Here is an 18,289-nt window from a genome sequence, read left to right as displayed (position 1 = left end):
CAGAATAATGATTACCTCAGAAGAGGGGATCATTGACTGGGAAGAAGCATGAGGGAACCCTGTTCATCATCTACATCTGGGTGGTGGTTATATGGATGTAGACATATGTAAAAATCTATCAGGTGTGCACCTAAGTGTACTTAATACACTTTATTATATGTATACCTCAATTTAAAATAAGATAAAGAACTTGAAACTGAAAATCCTCCCTCCAGATAAATACTTTGCAAAGATACCATCTTTTCAATAGAGATACAGATACACACAAATCCATTCAAATCTAAATTTTTAAAAATCAGAAGAACTCAGTACAAGCTGTTCTCTCTGCCAAATAGTGGTGAAGGTGTTGTCACATTTCATCTCATTCAAAACAGATGGAGATGACAAACAGAAGTATTTTAGGAGAAAGAGTGACAATGAAATCTTGGCAGTGGAATTCTCATCTTTTGTTCATTAAGCAGAATCACATTTTGGTAAACTGGACTATTGTTTGGCAAAAATTCACTCCCTCTCCTGGACCTCCAAGGGAGCATATTCTTCCACCCTGCTGAGGTTGGGCCTGGCCATGTGACTTGTGTGGCCAACTGGCTCTTAAGATGTGTGACATAACAGAGCCTTGACATGAGCCTGTGCATTTGGACTTGTGCTACTGACTTTTGTCAACAGAGGATGAGAGATACATGGACCAGATGTGGACCTAACCTGCAGCTTCTCACCTGAATCAGCACAGTACAGTTCAGCAGAATCCTAGACAATCTGTACAGGGGTGCATGAGAAATTAATGTTTGTTGTTTATAAGCCAATGAAATTCTGGGCATTGTAATAGATACTGCATTTTCCCTTTTGAGAATTAAGAGCTTATTCACCCAATGCTTAGAAGTGCTGTGAGCAAACAGCCTACAGCTGCTGCTTCTCTTTGGAATGGTCTCAAATTAAGAAAGGTTCATCGCCCAAGGTCATGCCCTCTTCCTGGGGCAGCCAGCATCCAATGATGCAGGAGTGTAAAGGGTGAGGCCTTCATTCACACTGTATCAGAGCCTACCTTCTCCCTCTGTTCAATCCTGCCTCCTTCCCTTCTCTTCCACAGGTGTTGATCCCAAGAGTACTCCCTAATAAACTTCCAGCATGCAAATCTCATCTTAGAATCTGTTTCCCAGGAACCCAATCTGTAACATGTGACATTATTTTGGTAATGGCTAACTGATACCCATATATATTCAATACTATCGATTTGCTCAGTTAAAAGTTTTACAAAAAGTTTACATGTATAACTCCAGCACAAATTATAGCATTCAGACCATCAAATCTATTTTAAAATTAATGAGCATATGGTTTTTTCCAAGTAGAAATAAAAACTCTCATGAGTAAACCTCAAACCACGATCAAGGCAAAAATTTTTATATATGAGAAGTATGCCATCCAGTCAATTTTTGCTTCAATGCACAGTACTCAAAGCAAAATCCCTCATTCATAATCAGATTTGTTAAGACCTGGGTGTCATTCACTCAAATCAATCTATAAACACCCAAGAGCTATGTTCTTATGTGTACTCATACCTTTTGATTATTACCACGAGAAAGCTCCAGGGGCAGCAGGCCATAGTAGCCCCATGGCTCTAATGTCACTTCCAAATCAACCCTGAGCATAACTGTGGGTTCTTCCCTCCAGCTCTGATTCCAGACACAAACCAGGCAAATATGGAATACAGCTATGTGGAGACACTGGAGAACAAGCAATGCAGGGAAGGAGAGGCTAAGATAGTTCAGGAAGAGGAAGTATGAGAGATGAGCTTCTACACTGACCCGAGCTTTAACTTTGAGGTATTTTCTAAACTGCTACAAGAGAGAACAGACCAAACAGAAAGTTAGCTGTGACTATGCTGAGGTGAAAGCGGGCAAGACCTAGGGAGCACAATCCTCAGGAGGATTATATTCCAGGCCCTAAAGGAAATCACAATATGTTAAAATAATTGGTATCATACATGTTCTCTGATCACAACCCCCAAAGCAATTAAGATAGATTTATTTATTTAGACAGAACCACATTTCCTTGGAAATTAACTCTCAATCAAATGCAACATTATAAAGTAAATTAGGAAATACTTAGAACCAAGTGATAAAGAAAATAATACATATAAAAATATGAGATACAGAGGGACATTTAAAATCTTAATTACTAATAACAGAAAAGTAGATAAATGAAATTAATGGGCTAAAAATTGGTCTTTAAAGCTGGTATAGTTAATATCAGGGTAAAGCCAAAGAAAAGTAGAAGGAAGAAAATAATAAAGAGCAAAAATAAATTAAACAGAAAACAAACATACAATAAAGAAGATCAACTAAACTAAAATTTCATTTAGACAATAAAAGAGAAATTTCTGGCAAAACTATCAAGGAAAAAAATGGGAAATGACACATAAACAATAACAGGAATAAAAAGCTATTTATAACTACAGGCATCAAAAAATTTCCTAATTAAGAAATACTATCAGGGAATTCCCTGGTGGTCCACTGGTCAGGACTTTGTGCTTTCACTGCTGGAGCCCAGGTTCAATCCCTGGTCAGGGAACTAAGATCCCACAAGCTGCACCATGTGGTCAAAAAAAAAAAAACCTATGAAAAATTGGAAAACCTAAGGAAAAATGGAAAATCTCCTGATGTAACTGACCAAAAGGGACTTTTTTTTTTTTTTTTTTGCTGAACGCAGGCCTCTCACTGTTGTGGCCTCTCCCGCTGCAGAGCACAGGCTCCGGACGCACAGACCCAGCGGCCATGGCTCACGGGCCCAGCCGCTCCACGGCACGTGAGATCCTCCCGGACCGAGGCATGAACCCGTGTTCCATGCATCGGCAGGCAGACTCTCAACCACTGCGCCACCAGGGAAGCCCCCAAAAGGGACTTTAATAGAATAAAAAATTACTCTAATTATTAATCAAATTATAACCACAACCCAAATGGAGTGACATGGCACAAAATAAATGGCCTGTGCTCTTCAAAATGCCACAAAAGAGAGAAAGAATGGTCACAAAAGAGAGAAAGAATGAAGAACCGTTCAGGATTGAAGGAAATTAAAGAGATATGACAAGTAAATGCAGTAAGTGATTCTCAAGTAGATCCTGGATGAGAAAAAAAATTTTTTTTCTCTTATTATAAAGGATGTTACTGAGACAACTACGAATCTGACTAAAGCCAGATTTATAGTACTATAAATTGTTAGTAATATTAAATCGTTACAGTACTATTGTTATAGTACTATAACAATGTTCATTTCCTGAATCTGCAAATTGTATTGTGGTTCAGTGAGAAAATATCCTTGTTCTTTTAGGAAATACCTCCTCAAATAATACTTGGCAATAAAGGGACATCCATTCTGTAACTTACTCTCAAACTGTTCAGAAATAATAATAATATGTATACAGAGAAAGAATGATAAAGGAAACGTGGTAGATGTAAACATTTGGGGAATCTGGGTGAAGGGGAATACAGGAAGTCTTAGTACTATTTTTGTATTATCTCAAAATACAAAAATAACAAGTTTTAAGAAATTATAACCACAAGGCTTCATTAACTCACACTTGTAAAATCCAAATCTCTTCACCCTAGACAGAAGTTAAAACAATTTTCATTGTATTTCTCCATAGTTCAATTCTATGGTGACTTTCTAATGTTTCTTATATTAGTTGTCAAATGCATGGGAGAAAAGTAAAGTAAAAGGCGACATACACCCAAAACAAAAAATGAAACAAAAACAAATTTAAGCTTAAGTTTAAAAGAAAGAGATGGATAAACAGACCTTAACACAAGCAAACAATTCCCCCTAAGACAGTCCGCAGTGTCTCTAAGCCCATTTAATATCATTTTAAAATTCTTAACTGCAATAATACATCATCGGACAAAAAGGAAATGTGCCTAATGTAGAATATTATTGCCTTAATGATGTATTTAGAAGGAAGGAAAATTTCACGTTTCATATTTTTTACTGCAGTGGTAGTCCATTAGTTCAAATTCTAATTTTACAGTCTTGGAAACATGGATAATACTGTTAAGTTTTAGCAAACTGAGTTTGTGAGTTATGTGAATTTTCATTTAATCAATTTTATATTCATTTTGAAGACTAGATTTTTTTAATGTGAGTTGATGTCTAAAATGTTAATCAAAAGATTCATATATTCTGCTGAGTACAATTTCTATAAACGATGTAATGACTATGATTTCCAAACTGTTCTCAATTCCTCAAAGCCCTAAATGAAGTGTGTGATTTGAACAGGAATCACAAAGAGAGTGAAGTGCGTGGTCAACAGCTGGCATTTTTACAAAGAGCATCTGAAGAATAAAACTATTGTTGGTTAAATCAACCTTCTCTTATCAGAAAAATAAGTTAATTATCTTTTCTAAGTTCTTCTTGATGGGAAAATTTTTATTGTAAAAAGTATAGCTTGTTTTAAGCAGAAGATTTTAAACTGTATAGTGATTTCCTTGTAACAATTATATTAACATGCATGGTTAATTATAGCCTAACGACCATATTCAAACTTGATAACCTACTACAATGATAATAAATATGGCATGAAAAAACCACTTTCAGACAATCGGTAATGCTACAAAATCAGAAGAAAGTAAGAGACTCAACAAGGATGGGGGGGCGGGGAATGCATCATTGTTATCAGCACAACAATAACAACTAGTATTTATTGAGCTCTGACATTGTGCCAGATACTGTTCCAGATGATCTACAAGTATTATCTTGTTTAATCCTCAAGTTGATATCAAAAGGTAAGTCAGAGACAGACTTTTCCAGAGGCTGGAGGAGGACACTGAGGCACCACCTACTTTCTCTCCTAGTGAGGACAGGGCCTCAAGAGCCAGAAGAGCCCAGTGTTTGTAAACATTACCTTAAATGAAGGTGCATAAACTGCTGAACGTAATTTCTTCTAGAATATTGATGGAAGCTCAAAAAGACTTGTGACATAGCATTAAATCAGTTGTCTTCCACCCAACCTGGACAGCCAATGGCACAGGGAGCTCTACTCTGCTCCAGAGAATGCAGGGGCCCAGGCCCAAGGCATGCTCCGGGGAGCCAATGCAGTTCCATCAAGTTCTATATGCTTGGATACATATATCAGCAATTATAGGGGTATGTCTGCATACCCTCTTCTTGTCAATCCATAACCTCAGGGCAGATAGATTTTATTTCCACTGCAGATGAGGAAACTCAGACACAGGGAGGTTAATTAACTTGCATAAGGCTATATGGATCAAAAGCTATAGCTCTGGGCTTCCCTGGTGGCGCAGCGGTTGAGAGTCTGCCTGCCGATGCAGGGGACACGGGTTCGTGCCCCGGTCCGGGAGGATCCCACATGCTGCAGAGCGGCTAGGCCTGTGAGCCATGGCCGCTGAGCCTGGGCGTCCGGAGCCTGTACTCTGCGACGGGTGAGGCCACAACAGTGAGAGGCCCGCATACCGCAAAAAAAAAAAAAAAAAAAAACAGCTATAGCTCTAAGGGGAAAAACAGAATCATAAAAGTAAATCCATTGGTACACCCAGGTCCATAGCAGCATTATTCACAATAGCCAAAAGGTAGAAGCAACCCAAGTTTCTATTGACAGATGAATGGATAAACAAAATGTAATATACACATACAATGGATTATTATTCAGCCTTAAAAAGGAAGGAAATGCCAACATATGCTACAACATGGATGGCCTTTGAAGATGTTATGCTAAGTGAATAAGCAAGCCACAAAGGGGCAAATATTTTATGGTTCCACTTATATGAGGTACCTAGAGTAGTCAAATTCAGAGAGATGTAAAGTAGAATGGTGACTGCCAAGGCCTGGGGACTGTTTTAAGGATCTGGGTTTTTGCCCTAAGTGCAACTGAAAGCCACTAAGAGGATCTAAGATAGGGGACAGCAAAATCAGAATTGCATTTTTAAGAGACCAGATATAATATAGAATTAGAGATGTTCCAGCATGCAATTTCCTCCCTACTAAATCAACATAGCCTGACCTTTCTTAGAACCAGAATTTAGCATCAGGAAGCCTAAGTTTCTAGTCTTATATAAGTTACTTAACCATTATCTCTAATATAGTTTATCCCAGAAGATTTCTAAGGCCCCCCAAAACTCAAAAAGCTTTTATCTAGAATCCTACCCTCCAACCTGCTTTAGTCCTCAGAGTACAGACAAAAGAGAAATCCAGTATCTCTGCAATTACCTGTTCTCCGAGAGAGAGGCTTTGTTCCAGCAATAGCTCCCTAACAGTGCACACGGCACTTGGCCCTTCCAGCCATGAACAGGAAGTAACAGGCTAGAAAGTCCAAGAACTATTACTTAAGTAACTATTTCAGGGTTTACTCTGTTCTAAGTAATTTTGTATCCACAATGCAGGGGGACAGGGGAGTGAATGTAAGGATTACTGCACACTAATTTTTTTTCTTTGCAAATTGCACTAAGTATACTTCCCATTTTACTGAAACAAAGGTGAAATCTATGAAGCCTCCGTGGTTTTAATGTTTTAACAATTATAAATCTCATTATATGTCTTAGACTAGCTGTGTTTGAAATTCACAGCCCAGCTACCTGAAAATGAGGAAGTTACATCCAACAATCCTGCAGGCAGCTTAATTACCTGCTCCCAAAATATTACTGGTGATTTGATAAGTGGCATATATCGTCTTGGATAAACAGATATGTCAGATAGGAATGCTGAAAGCCGACTGCAGTCCTCACAGGACAAGCCACAGAGAAAATCACCTGAACAAGCTACCCAGGTCCCAGCAGTTCCACAACCCTGCCCTCTCCATGCTCTCCAGATCCATGCTCTGGTCACCTGATAGAGAAAGGTACTAACCTGACCTGTGCAGGCCTGTGAACACTGAAAGAAAAATAAGAGCCCAATTCTTCAAATTCAACTAAGCAATGAATCCATTTTCATTTAATGGCACAAAACAACTTAGCAGCCTTTCATATGTTCTTCTTGGAAAACAATCTGCAAAACTCATCAACATATTACTAATTTTTAACCACTCCCATTCATTTTTACAGAAATGCCTCAAGATCTTATATTTTAACATCAAAGTAGAAGGCATGATATCACCAGGCAAACAAGATTAAAGGTGCAGGTCATGGCATCTGAAGTAACAAGAGACAATGACTTCTTCCTGCTTTTGACTTCGAAAAGATGTCAATTTTATGCAACTGAAAATAATATAATCTCAACACAAGAACATACAGAAAGAGTCCAAGTGAAGTTGAACCTAGAATAGTTAGAGTAGGAAACCAAGACCCATAAATGGTGACTCCCCTGGTGGCACAGTGGATAAGATTCCACACTCCCAATGCAGGGAGCCTGGGTTCAATCCCTGGTCAGGGAACTAGATCCCACATTCATGCTGCAACTAAGACTTCACATACAACTGAGGAGCCTGTCTGCCACAACTAAGAGCTGGTGCAACCAAATAAATAATATTAAAAAAAAAAAGACACATAAATGTTGCAGACAAAAGAAGAAATCTTGGGGACTTCCCTGGCAGTTCAGTGGTTAAAAATCCACACTTCCACTGCAGGGGGTGTGGGTTCGATCCCTGGTCGGGGAACTAAGATCCTGCATGCCACGCGGTGTGGCCAAAATAAAAGAAAATAAAATGAATTTTCAAAAAAGAATAAGGGGATTAGGAACCAAGACAGCGGAGTAGAAGGACGTACCCTCACTCTCTCTTGCGAGAACACCAGAATCACAACTAGCTGATGGACAGTCATCAACAGGAAGACACTGGAACTCACCAAAAAAGATACCCCACATCCAAAGACAAAGGAGAAGCCACAATAAGATTGTAGGAGGGGTGCAATCACAGTAACATCAAATCCCATAACTGCTGGGTGGGTGACTCACAGACTGGAGAACACTTATACCACAGAAGTCCACCCACTGGAGTGAAGGTTCTGAGCCCCACATCAGGCTTCCCAACCTGGGGGGCTGGAAACAGGAGGAGGAATTCCTAGAGAATCAGACTTTGAAGCCTAGTGGGATTTGACTGCAGAACTTCGACGGGGCTGGGGGAAACAGAGACTCCACTCTTGGAGGGCACACACAAAGTAGTGTGTGCATCAGGACCCAGGGGAAGGAGCAGTGACCCCACAGGACACTGAACCAGACCTACCTGCTAGTGTTGGAGGGTCACCTGCAGAGGCAGGGGGTGGCTGTGGCTCACCACAGGGACAAGGACACTGGCAGCAGAAGTTCTGGGAAGTACTCCTTGGTGTGAGCCCTCCCAGAGTCCGCCATTAGACCCACAAAAGAGCCCAGGTAGGCTCCAGTGTTGGGTTGCCTCAGGCCAAACCAGCAACAGGAAGGGAACCCAGCCCCACCCATTAGCAGACAAGCGGATTAAAGTTTTACTGAGCTCTGCCCACCAGAGAAACAGTCAGCTCTACCCACCACCAGTCCCTCCCATCAGTAAACTTGCACAAGCCTCTTAGATAGCCTCATCCACCAGAGGACAGAGAGCAGAAGCAAGAAGAACTACAATCCTGCAGCCTGTGGAACAAAACCCACATTCACAGAAAGATAGACAAGATGAAAAGGCAGAGGGCTATGTACGAGATGAAGGAACAAGATAAAACCCCAGTAGAACAACTAAATGAAGTGGAGATAGGCAACCTTCCAGAAAAAGAATTCAGAATAATGATAGTCAAGATGACCCAGGACCTCAGAAAAAGAATGGAGGCAAAGATCCACAAGATGAAAGAAATGTTTAACAAAGACCTAGAAGAATTAAAGAACAAACAAACAGAGATGAACAATACAATAACTGAAATGAAAACTACACTAGAAAGAATCAATAGCAGAATAACTAAAGCAGAAGACGGGTAAGTGACCTGGAAGACAGAATGGTGGAATTCACTGCTGTGGAACAGAATAAAGAAAAAAGAATGAAAAGAAACGAAGACAGCCTGAGACCTCTGGGACAACATTAAACGCAACAACATTTGCATTATAGGGGTCCCAGAAGGAGAAGAGAGAGAACGGACCCGAGAAAATATTTGAAGAGATTATAGTCAAAAACATCCCTAACATGGGAAAGGAAATAGCCACCCAAGTCCAGGAAGCACAGAGAGTCCCATACAGGATAAACCCAAGGAGAAACATGCCGAGACACATAGTAATCAAACTGGCAAAAATTAAAGACAAAGAAAAATTATTGAAAGCAGCAAGAGAAAAACGACAAAGAACATACAAGGGAACTCCCATAAGGTTAACAGCTGATTTCTCAGCAGAAACTCTACAAGCCAGAAGGGAGTGGCATGATATACTTAAAGTGATGAAAGGGAAGAACCTACAACCAAGATTACTCTACCCGGCAAGGATCTCATTCAGATTTGATGGAGAAATCAAAAGCTTTACAGACAAGCAAAAGCTAAGAGAATTCAGCACCACCAAACCAGCTCTACAACAAATGCTAAAGGAACTTCTCTAAGTGGGAAACACAAGAGAAGAAAAGGACCTACAAAAACAAACCCAAAACAATTAAGAAAATGGTCATAGGAACATACATATCGAAAATTACCTTAAACGTGAATAGATTAAGTGCTCCAACCAAAAGAAACAGGCTTGCTAAATGGATATAAAAACAAGACCCACCTATATGCTGTCTACAAGAGACCCACTTCAGACCTAGGGACACATACAGACTGAAAGTGAGGGGATGGAAAAAGATATTCCATGCAAATGGAAATTAAAAGAAAGCTGGAGTAGTAATACTCATATCAGATAAAATAGACTTTAAAATAAAGAATGTTATAAGAGACAAGGAAGGACACTACGTAATGATCAATGGATCAATCCAAGAAGAAGATATAACATTTAAAAATATACATGCACCCAACATAGGAGCACCTCAATGCATAAGGCAACTGCTAACAGCTATAAAAGAAGAAATGGACAGTAACACAATAAGAGTGGGGGACTTTAACACCTCACTCACACCAATGGACAGATCATCCAAAATAAAAATAAATAAGGAAACACAAGCTTTAAATGACACAACAGACCAGATAGATTTAATTGATATTTATAGGACATTCCATCCAAAAACAGCAGATTACACTTCTTCTGAAGCGCACATGGAACATCCTCCAGGATAGATCACATCTTGGGTCACAAATCAAGCCACAGTAAATTTAAGAAAATTGAAATCATATCAAGCATCTTTTCTGACCACAACACTATGAGATTAGAAATGATTTACAGGGAAAAAAATGTAAAAAACACAAACACGTGGAGGCTAAAAAATACGTTACTAAATAACCAAGAGATCACTGAAGAAATCAAAGAGGAAATTAAAAAATACCTGGAGACAAATGACAATGAAAACATGACGATCCAAAACCTATGGGATGCAGCAAAAGCAGTTCTAAGAGGGAAGTTTATAGCTATACAAGCCTACCTCAAGAAACAAGAAAAATCTCAAATAAACAATCTAAGCTTACACTTAAAGGAACTAGAGAGAGAAGAACAAGCAAAACCCAAAGTTAGCAGAAGGAAAGAAATCATAAAGATCAGAGCAGAAATAAATGAAATAGAAACAAAGAAAACAATAGCAAAGATCAATAAAACTAAAAGCTGGTTCTTTGAGAAGATTAACAAAATTGATAAACCATTAGCCAGACTCACCAAGAAAAAGAGGGAGAGGACTCAAATCAATAAAATTAGAAATGAAAAAGGAGAAGTTACAACAGACACTGCAGAAATACAAAGCATCCTAAGAGACTACTACAAGCAACTTTATGCCAATAAAATGGACAACCTGGAAGAAATGGACAAATTCCTAGAAAGGTATAACCTTCCAAGACTGAACCAGGAAGAAATAGAAAATATGATCAGACCAATCACAAGTAATGAAATTGAAACTGTGATTAAAAATCTTCCAACAAACAAAAGTCCAGGACCAGATGGCTTCACAGGTGAATTCTATCAAACATTTAGAGAAGAGCTAACACCCATCCTTCTCAAACTCTTCCAAAAACTTGCGGAGGAAGGAACACTCCCAAACTCATTCTATGAGGCCACCATCACCCTGATACCAAAACCAGACAAAGATACTACAAAAAAAGAAAATTACAGACCAATATCACTGATGAATATAGATGCAAAAATCCTCAACAAAGTATTAGCAAACAGAATCCAACAACACATTAAAAGGATCATACACCATTAACAAGCGGGATTTATCCCAGGGATGCAAGGATTCTTTAATATACACAAATCAATCAAAGAGATAAACCATATTAACAAACTGGAGAATAAAAACCATATGTATCTCAATAGATGCAGAAAAAGCTTTTGACAAAATTTAACACCCATTTATGATAAAAACTCTTCAGAAAGTGGGCATAGACGGAACCTACCTCAACCTAATAAAGGCCATATACGACAAACCCACAGCAAGCATCATTCTCAATGGTGAAAAACTGAAAGCATTTCCTCTAAGATCAGGAACAAGACAAGGATGTCCACTCTCACCACTATCATTCAACATAGTTTTGGAAGTCCTAGCCATGGCAATCAGAGAAGAAAAAGAAATAAAAGGAATACAAGTTGGAAAAGAAGTAAAACTGTCACTGTTTGCAGATGACATGATACTATACATAGAGAATCCTAAAGATGCCACCAGAAAACTACTAGAGCTAATCAATGAATTTGGTAAAGTAGCAGGATACAAAATTAATACATAGAAATCTCTTGCATTCCTATACACTAATGATGAAAAATCTGAAAGAGAAATTAAGGAAACACTCCCGTTTACGACTGCAACAAAAAGAATAAAATACCTAGGAATAAACCTACCTAGGGAGACGAAAGACCTGTAATGCAGAAAACTATAAGACACTGATGAAAGAACTTAAAGATGATACCAACAGATGGAGAGATATACCATGTTCTTGGAGTGGAAGAATCAATATTGTGAAAACGACTCTACAACCCAAAGCAATCTACAGATTCAATGCAATCCCTATCAAATTACCAATGGCGTTTTTTATGGAACTATAACAAAAAATCTTAAAATTTGTATGGAGACACAAAAGACCCCGAATAGCCAAAGCAGTCTTGAGGGGAAAAAAACGGAGCTGGAGGAATCAGACTCCCTGACTTCAGACACTTACTACAAAGCTACAGTAATCAAGACAATATGGTAGTGGCACAAAAACAGAAACATAGATCAATGGAACAAGATAGAAAGCCCAGAGATAAACACACGCACCTATGGTCAACTAATCTATGACAAAGGAGGAAAGGATATACAATGGAGAAAAGATAGTCTCTTCAATAAGTGGTGCTGGGAAAACTGGACAGCTACATGTAAAAGAATGAAATTAAAACACTCCCTAAAACCATACACAAAAATAAATTCAAAATGGATTAGAGACCTAAATGTAAGACCAGACACTATAAAACTCTTAAAGGAAAACATAGGAAGAACACTCTTTGACATAAATCACAGCAAGATCTTTTTTGATCCACCTCCTAGAGTAATGGAAATAAAAACAAAAATAAACAAATGGGACCTAATGAAACTTCAAAGCTTTTGCACAGCAAAAGAGACCATCAACAAGATGAAAAGACAACTCTCAGAATGGGAGAAAATATTTGCAAACGAATCAACGGACAAAGGATTAATCTCCAAAATATATAAACAGTTCATGTAGCTCAATATTAAAAAAACAAACAACCCAATCCAAAAATGGGCAGCAGACCTAAATAGACATTTCTCCAAAGAAGACATACAGATGGCCAAGAAGCACGTGAAAAGCTGCTCAACATCACTAATTATTAGAGAAATGCAAATCAAAACTACCATGAGGTATCACCTCACACCAGTTAGAATCGGCATCATCAGAAAATCTACAAACAACAAATGCTGGAGAGGGTGTGGAGAAAAGGGAACCCTCTTGCACTGTTGGTGGGAATGTAAATTGATACAGCCACTATGGACAACAGTATGGAGGTTCCTTAAAAAACTAAAAATAGAATTACCATATGATCCAGCAATCCCACTACTGGGCATATACCCAGAGGAAACCATAATTCAAAAAGACACATGGACCCCAATGTTCATTGCAGCACTATTTAGAATAGCTGGGTCATGGAAGCAACCTAAATGCCCATCGACAGACAAATGGATAAAGAAGATGTGGTACATATATACAATGGACTATTACTCAGCCATAAAAAGGAACGAAACTGGGTCATTTGTAGAGACGTGGATGGATCTAGAGACTGTCATACAGAGTGAAGTACGTCAGAAAGAAAAAAACAAATATCGTATATTAACACATATATGTGGAATTAGAAAAATGGTGTAGATGAACTGGTTTGCAAGGCAGAAATAGAGACACATATGTAGAGAAGAAACGTGTGGACACCAAGGGGGGAAAGTGGCGTGGGTGGGAGCGGTGGCAGTGTGATGAATTGGGCGATTGGGATTGACATGTATACACTGATGTGTATAAAATGGATGACTAAAAAGAACCTGCTGTATAAAAAAATAAATAAAATTAGATTTAGGGCTTCCCTGGTGGTGCAGTGGTTGAGAATCTGCCTGCTAATGCAGGGGACACGGGTTCGAGCCCTGGTCTGGGAAGATCCCACATGCCGCGGAGCAACTAGTCCCGTGAGCCGCAACTACTGAGCCTGTGCGTCTGGAGCCTGTGCTCCGCAACAAGAGAGGCTGCGACAGTGAGAGGCCCGCGCACCGCGATGAAGAGTGGCCCCCGCTTGCCACAACTAGAGAAAGCCCTCACACAGAAACAAAGACCCACCACAGCCAAAAATAATTAATTAATTAATTAATTAATTAAATTTAAAAATTAAACAAAGAAAAGAATAAGGGACTTCCCTGGTGGTCCGGTGGGTAAGAGTCCGTGCTCCCAATGCAGGGGGCCCGGGTTCAATCCCTGGTTGGGGAACTAGATCCCACATGCATGCCGCAACTAAGAGTTCTCATGTGACATGCTGCAGCTAAGAAGTCTGCATGCCACAACTAAAGATCCCGCATGCCTCAACTAAGACCCGGCACAACCAAAGTAAATAAATAAATAAACAAACAAATAAATATTTAAAAAACAAAAATAAACTAAAAAAACAAATCTTCAGTGCTGCCTGATCCAAGACAGACAACAATGATATTTAAACCCAAGCCATTTTAACAAGAATAAAACAGAAGACGTAATCTAGTGGAGAGAACTCCTCAGAAGGAGTTAAGATCCAAATCCTGTCTCTGAAACCAGCTGTACAAACGAGACAAAACAAAACTTCCTAAACCTCTGAGTATATTTTTGCTTAAAAAAATTTATAATGTAGTAAATAATTTCAGATAATGTAATTAAAAAGTGACTCCAAATTGCTAAGTATTAAAGGAAATAAAACAGAAGACACGGAAACACTGGAGGGTGTGAAAGTACTAAAAGGAGCATAATACGCAATTATTACAAGCAACACACACAAAATGATATTTAAACCAATTAAGGTATAAAGGTTGTATGCCCTTTAAAATGTTTCTTTTATAATGGCCTTCACTGCCAAAAACAAACACTGTTTCTTGAAGACTCTGCCCTCTTCCAAAAGAAATTCATCCGCTGTCCCAGCAGTCACCAGCAGTGGGAAGCAAAGAGTCGCTGCCGCTGTGAACCAATAGCCAACACATCTGCTCTTCACCTGTCAGACCCATCTTCAGGCAAATCCCAGCCCCAATTGTCACAAGAGCTCTATCCCATCTCAGGAACAGGCTTTGCACTCTAGCTCCTCAGTGTAGAGGGAATTTGCTGGACTACAACAGAGATAGCACCCCCCTTTATAATCTGGGAAACATTATCTCTTAAGAACAGTGTTAAGTCACAAGACACTGGCTACATAAGTAACAGTATATACAAGGCAAGATCATGCAACATTAGAAAAAAACTTTGCAGATTCTTATATGAAAGAGTGTTTATATTATACTGTTAGGAAAAACATGGGGTAGAGGGGAGACAAAATATAAAACTCTATTTTAAATAACTTCAACTATATATTAAAAATAAAGTGACGTGGAACTTGTCTTACCAGCTTTCGGAATTTATTATACTGTGGTGCTTTCACAGGGACAAACAGATCAATGAAACAGAAGAGAATAGATTAAGAATCCTAAGCATATCTAGAACCATGAAATAAGATAGAAGGGGCATTACAAAATCATGAGAAAACAACAAATTCAATAAAAGGTGTTGGAATAATTAATTTTCCATATGGAGAAAAACAAAATTAGACCCCTACCTCACTCCATTCTTAAAAATAAAGTCCAGATATATTTACAGTCTTAAATATGAAAACTTTAAAACCATTAGACAAAAATAGAATAATAATGTAAGTGAAGAATGTACAAAAGATACATGAATCTAAAATACAAAGAAGAAAAATCTGAAGAGCCAATATGAAAATATGCTTAGCCTCATTAAGTAATCAGGGAAATATAAATTAAAATGAGGCATCAGGTTAGTAAAAAATTTTAGTCTGAACATAGCAAGTGTCCAAGTGTTGATTGAAGACAATGTAAGAAAATAGATGCAGAAAGAAAAACAGTCATTAACTTCTTGTGGGATTATAAATTTCTAGTATGGTATATAATAGAATAATTTGGCAGCACGTGGTCAAACTGAAAATGAGCACCACCCTACGAATCGCTATGAATAATTATTCCAATTCTAGTTACAGCCTAGAAAGCTCGCACACATGCTCAGAAAGGACATGTGTTAGAATTTCCAATGCAGCATTATGGGTAATAGCAAAGGAAAATGTTTTTAAAGTACTCCAGATGTTCACTGGTAAGAGAACACATAAATAATGTGGTGTAGTATTCTATGAAACAATACTACAAATACTACCAAGGAGTTAAAAATGAGTGAAAGAGGTACATATTTATTAACATGGCTACATCTCACTAATAAGCAAATAGCAAAATGTTACAAAGTAGATTTAAACACATGTAAAACAATGTTCATGTTGTTTTTGGAAATATCAATACATAGTAAAACTAGAAAAACACAGACTAGATACACAGCAGATTTGATATAGCGGTTGCCTCTTGTCAGGAGGCAGGGATGATCAGGGCCAGGGGTACAGATGGAGGATGGGGAATAGGATTAGGGAGAGAATATTAGGGATTTCATCATTAATATAGTGGTTAAAAATCCGTTTAATCCAAAGAACTAAAATGTTAACATCTGCTTTAGGTGGCATTGCATAGTATTTTATTATATTATCTTCTGTACTATTCTATAATTTGCTAGTATATTGTTTGCAATGCACAAAAAGTGGCTGAAAGGAAACATAAAATGGTAAGAATATTCTACTCTGGATAATGAGGACAAAACTTTTTTTTTTTGGCTGCTGTACTTTACTTTTTAAATTTTTTCAAAATAAGAATAAACTAATTTTAGAATTGGGGGAAAAATTTTTAAACAGGTAGTGATTAGATTCCATGTAATTCTGGTTCACATAAATACCTGTTGACAGGATTTAAGGTTGTTACAAAGTGACACGTGTACTCTTGCATGTTCAAAAAAGCACTCTAAAAGTGCTAAACAACCAAAATACAAACCTATTTTGAAACCCCTAAACTTTCATAAAATATTAATGTACCAACGGAGAGAACAAAACTTGTTTCTATAAACGACATTCTAGTCTTTGAGAAAGGACAGGGAAAAGGGTTCCTTAAAGGCTACAGCCTATTAATGCTTTCATCATCATCTATAATTGTACAAAAATACAAGAAAGAATTATAAGAAACAAATTTGTTGTGCATTCTAGTACAAGTTTTTACATTGTCATGATAAATATTTTGTGGAAAACATTTCAAATTGGAATATAATGAGAAAGTAATAAAACCTATCATCGTATTCCATTCCATCAGAAAACAAAATGCTAACTTTCATTACGTGTAATGAATATCAAACAACTTAACCTTGCCATACATCAGTTTCCTCATCTGTAAAATGAGCATCCTACCATGAATATCTCAGAGGGAGTGGCAATCAATACAGTTAAGGAACTTCAATAGGCAAAAACATGCAGGTCTGCTTTGCTGGAGGGTGCAGAGAAGGGAGCAAGTGCCAAGCCTGATGCCCAGCCACAGCAGGCCTCAGTGGTATAATTAAGCTGAATGTGGGAAGCCTCATTTGATCACCAAGGGAAGAAAGGAAATAGCCTTAAAAGATAGCAACCATAATATAATGAAATAATTTAAGAAAACAGAACCTCTTTCTAATGAACAGACAAAAAAAAAACTTTAAATATTTAATACTGACTAATGGCATGACAATAGAATAACTCCTATAGCAATGGTTTCAAGAGATGGCTACTTTCACTTAAAAAAATTGTAAAGCACTATGTGTGAGCTACAACTATTTATGTAGTTTGGTGTAGATGGAATACACCAAAAAAGCACCAAAGTGAAAACAGATGAATCAGAATATTGAATTGTTTTCCCCAAAATATTTTTTTATCATTTTGTACCTACTCTGTGAATAGTCATTCTTACTTGTCCCAGCCCACAAACACAAGGGGTGACTTAGGAATGAGACACCACAGTTAATCAACCAGCCAAGCCAAATCAACCTAACAGTCAGCAGGGCTTAGAGCCAGGAAGTTCTCACGTCTACAACATTGCTATATTGGCTTTTAAATTAAACAAGTAGCAGACGAAATAATAACCCCCAAATTTCAAAAAGCGTCTTACCAGGGTGATGTCTCGAGAAGCTGCAGCTGCACTCATATGCAAACTAGGCTGCCTTACAGAACTGCTGCAATCAAGGGCTCGAGCGAATGTCCCGACAGCACTGGATAAACCACACAAACAAAAAGGAAAGATTAAGGCACTGTTATTTTTTTATCTTAAAAAAAAACACATTTGGGTAGTAAATGAACAGTTGTAAAAGTCAAACAAGTTCTTTGATGTTTAAGAATCAAATATCAGACAAAAAGTATTTTCTTTATGATTTAACAATTGACAAGCCAATTCACTACACGTATGTGTCATTACAATTAAATTAAGAAAAAGAGGGACTTCCCTGGTGGTCCAGTGGGTAAGACTCCATGCTCCCAATGCACGGGGCCTGGGTTCGATCCCTGGTCGGGAAACCAGATCCCGCATACATGCTGAAACTAAGAGTTCACATGCCGCACCTAAGAAGTCCGCATGCCACAACTAAGACCACTGAAGCCAAAATAAATAAATAAATAAATATTTTTTAAACAATTA

General features: G+C 38.1%; 1 protein-coding gene across 2 annotated transcripts in view; it reads right to left on the bottom strand.

Moving 5' to 3' along the window:
- MTA3 (metastasis associated 1 family member 3) overlaps positions 1–18,289 on the bottom strand; it is a 164,588-nt gene that overhangs the window by 60,696 nt on the left and 85,603 nt on the right. For both annotated transcript variants that reach the window (XM_082643121.1, XM_082643120.1), the window contains exon 8: positions 17,768–17,867. In XM_082643121.1, the coding sequence (XP_082499247.1) occupies positions 17,768–17,867 (100 nt within the window). The remainder of the gene's footprint in view (positions 1–17,767; positions 17,868–18,289) is intronic.

This window comes from Mesoplodon mirus, assembly GCF_964341445.2.
Source record: "Mesoplodon mirus genome assembly, chromosome: 14".
Lineage (NCBI taxonomy): Eukaryota > Metazoa > Chordata > Mammalia > Artiodactyla > Ziphiidae > Mesoplodon > Mesoplodon mirus.
The sequence above is the reverse complement of the archived record's forward strand: the minus strand, read 5'-3'. Positions and strand labels throughout refer to the sequence as shown.